This window comes from Aythya ferina, assembly GCF_964211825.1.
Source record: "Aythya ferina genome assembly, contig: HAP1_SCAFFOLD_1323, whole genome shotgun sequence".
Taxonomy (NCBI): Eukaryota; Metazoa; Chordata; class Aves; order Anseriformes; family Anatidae; genus Aythya; species Aythya ferina.
This window is the reverse complement of record NW_028180757.1, coordinates 14,983-18,357: the sequence shown is the minus strand read 5'-3', so window position 1 is coordinate 18,357 and position 3,375 is coordinate 14,983. Positions and strand designations below refer to the sequence as shown.

Sequence of the window (3,375 nt, the reverse complement as noted above, 5' to 3'; positions counted from 1 at the left end):
GGGGGGCGGGGAGGTGGGGGGGGACCTGGGTGACACCGCCCCCCCCCTCCCCGGGACTCAACGGGATCCCAAAGCCCCCCCCCGGACGTAATTTCCCCCCCCCCGGGACCCCCAATTCCCCCCCTAGGACCTCAATTCCCCCCCCCAGGACCCCAATTGCCCCCCCCCCGGACCCAATTCCCCCCCCGGACCCCCAAAGCCCCCCCAGGACCTCAATTGCCCCCCCCCCCGACCCCCAATTCCTCCCCAGGACCCCCCAGTGCCCCCCCCAAAGCCCCCAATCCCCCCCCAGGACTCCCCAACACCCCCCCCAGGACCCCAATTGCCCCCCCTCAGGACCAGAATTCCCCCCCCATAACACCCCAATGCCCCCCCAGACCCATTTACCCCCCCCAGGACCCCCCCGGACCCCAATCCCCCCCCAGGACCCCCAATTCCCCCCCCAGACCCCCCAATTTCCCCCTCCCGACCCCCTAATCCCCCCCCAGGACCCCCCCAGGACCCCAATTCCCCCCCCAGGACCCCAAATCCCCCCCCCCGCGCCCCCCCCGAGACACACAGGCAGTCCGGACTCTGCTTTATTCCATTCATTTGGGGGGGGGGGTCGCGGTTGGGGGGGGGTCCCAGCAAGTGGGGGGGGGGGTCCCAGTAAGTGGGGGGGTCCCAGCAGGTTTCGGGGGGGTCTCAGCAGATGGGGGGGGGTCCCGGCAGGTTTCGGGGGGGTCACGGCGGGGGGGTCCCGGCCAGGGCGGCCATGGCGGGGGGGGGCACGTGCCACACGGCCCAGCCGTGGCCGGCGGTGACATCGGTGGCCCCCAGGTGGGTGAGGAGCCCCCAGGGCCCCCCCGGCCCCCCCGGCGCCAACACCCGCAGCTGGGAGCAGCCGTGGGCCAGGGCTACCTGCGGGGGGGGGCACGGTGATGGGGGGGGCACAGGGGGCGAGGGGGGGCAGGGGGTAAAGGGGAGGGCACAAGGGACAAGGGGGGGGGCACAGGGGAGAAGGGGGGGGGCAGGAAATGGGGGGGGGTCCCAGGTAATTTGGGGGGGGTCCCAGGGAATTTTGGGGGGGGCAGGAAAACTGGGGGGGGTCCCAGGGAACTGGGGGGGGGTCCCAGGAAAATTGGGGAGGGGTCACAGGGAATTGGGGGGGGGTCCCAGGAAATTTGGGGGGGTCCCAGGGAATTGTGGGGGGGTTCCAGGTAATTTGGGGGGGGTCCCAGGTAATTTGGGGGGGTCCCAGGGAATTTGGGGGAGGGGGCTGCCCTCACCTTGGCCGCGTTCTCCACCAGCGCCCGCCCGATGCCTCTGCCTGCAAAAGGGGGGGGGTCCGGGGGGGGGGGTCAATGGGGTCCACATGGGGCTGGGGGGGGGCTTGGGGGGGGTCTGGGGGCGGTCATGGGGGGGGGGTGATGGGGTTTGGGGGGGGGGGGTGCTGTATGGGATGTGGTTTGGGAGGGCTGGGGGGGGTCCTGGGGGGAATTGGGGTTTGGGGGTATTGGGGGGGGTTCGGGGGGGGTCAGGGTGTTTTTTTGGGGGGGGGGGGTCGTACCGCGGTGGGGGGGCTCGACGTAGAGCTCCTCCCCGTAGAGCACGCGCCCCGTCCAGGTGCAGTAGGAGAAGTGGTGCAGGAGCACCCCCACGGCACGGCCTGGGGGGGGGGCACAATGGAGACCCCCCCCAACCCCCTCACGACCCCCCCCCCCCCGGCACCCCCAGTCACCCCCCAACCCTTTGACCCCCCCCCGGCACCCCCAAAGCCTTCTCCATTGCCCCCCCCCCCGCCCTGCCCCCCCCAGATCTCCCCCCCAAAAAAACCTTCTTAGCCCCCCCCAGCCCCCCCCCCATTTCACTGGAGACCCCCCCAAGACCCCCAGGACCCCCCCCCAGACCCCCTCAGCATCCCCCCCTCACCCCCTGGACCCCCCCAATCCCCCAGGACCCCCCAAAACCGCCCCCCCCAGGACCCCCAGACCCCCCCCCAGACCCCCAGACCCCCCCCAAGACCCCCCAAGACCCCCCCGGCCCCCCCCTTTACCCTCCTCGCCCGCTGCTTCAGCCACCAAACACCCAAATTTGGGGCTCGGCCCGAACCCGTCGGCCAGGAGCCCTGTGGGGGGGGGGCACAGCCGTCATTGGGGCCCCCCCAATTTATCACCGGGACCCCCCCCCGGGGACTCCGGGACCCCCCCCCAGCCACCGGGGACCCCTCACTTTCGGGCGTCGTCTTCACATCGGGGTCCCCCATAAGCTTCGCTGCCTCCTGGTGATGGAAAGGGGGGGGGTCAACACCTGCCCCCCCCCCAAAAAAAAAAAGCAGCCCCCCCTAATATCTGTCCCCCCCCCCCAAAAAAAAAAATCAATCTGGGGCACCCAAAACCCTCAGGGGAACCCCAAAAAGCACCCGGGAGACCCCAAAAGAACCTGGACCCCCCAAAAGAAAATAGGGACCCCCCCAATGATTTGAGACCCCCCCCGAAAAAAATGCCCCCCCCAACCCCTTGGGACCCCCCCAAAGCCCTGGGGACCCCCCAGACGAACCCGGACCCCCCCCAAAAATCCCTTGGGACCCTCCCAAATGACTTGAGACCCCCCCCCCGATAAAAATGCCCCCCCCAACCCTTTGGGACCCCCCCAAATCCCCTTGGGACCCCCCCCCAAACCCCTCGGGACCCCCCCAAAGCCCCTGGGGACCCCCCAGACGAACCCGGGACCCCCCCCAAAAATCCCTTGGGACCCTCCCCAATGACTTGGGACCCCTCCCCCAAAAAAAAATCCCCGTGCCCCCCCCGCGCCCCCACCGTGACGAGCCGGCTGACGTCCCGCGCGTGCCGCCGCCCCCAGGCGCGCACCCGGTAACTCATCGCGCCGCGGGGGCGCGCAGGGGCGCGGCGCCTTTAAGAACCCCCCCCCGGGAGGGGGGGTGGGCGTGGAGGGGGGCGTGACCCCGCCCCTCGCCACGTGACCCCCCCCCATAACCCCCCCCCCAGGCACGTGGGACCCCCCCCAGCCCCCTGCCCCCCCCCCAAGGTCTGGGACCCCCCCCCCCCCCACCTGGGACCCCCCCCCATTATTTGTCCCCTCCCCAATTTCCCCCCCCCGTTGCCCCCCCCATACCTGGGACCCCCCCCATTATTTGCCCCCCCCCCAAAATATTTGCCCCCCCCGACCCTCCCAATTGCCCCCCACCCCATTCTGACCACCCCCAAATACCTGGGACCCCCCCCAATTATTTACCCCCCTCTTGCCCCCCCCACTTGCCCCCCCACCCCATTCTGCCCCCCCCCAACACATGGGACCCCCCCCCCGAAATATTTGCCCCCCCCCGCCACCACCACGTTCCACTCTTCATCACCATTTATTTTTTTTGGGGGGGGG

At 70.5% G+C, this 3,375-nt stretch overlaps 1 protein-coding gene across 1 annotated transcript; it reads right to left on the bottom strand.

Annotated features, from left to right (window-relative positions):
- Positions 1–723: 723 nt before the first annotated feature.
- Positions 724–2,861, bottom strand: LOC311429531 (thialysine N-epsilon-acetyltransferase-like; the record flags this gene model as incomplete). Its single annotated transcript, XM_084540617.1, has 6 exons — positions 724–900; positions 1,269–1,309; positions 1,550–1,648; positions 2,036–2,107; positions 2,212–2,260; positions 2,799–2,861. The coding sequence occupies 6 exons, from the start codon at positions 2,859–2,861 to the stop codon at positions 724–726; spliced, it is 501 nt and encodes a 166-aa protein (XP_084396743.1).
- Between the last annotated feature and the right edge of the window lie 514 nt (positions 2,862–3,375).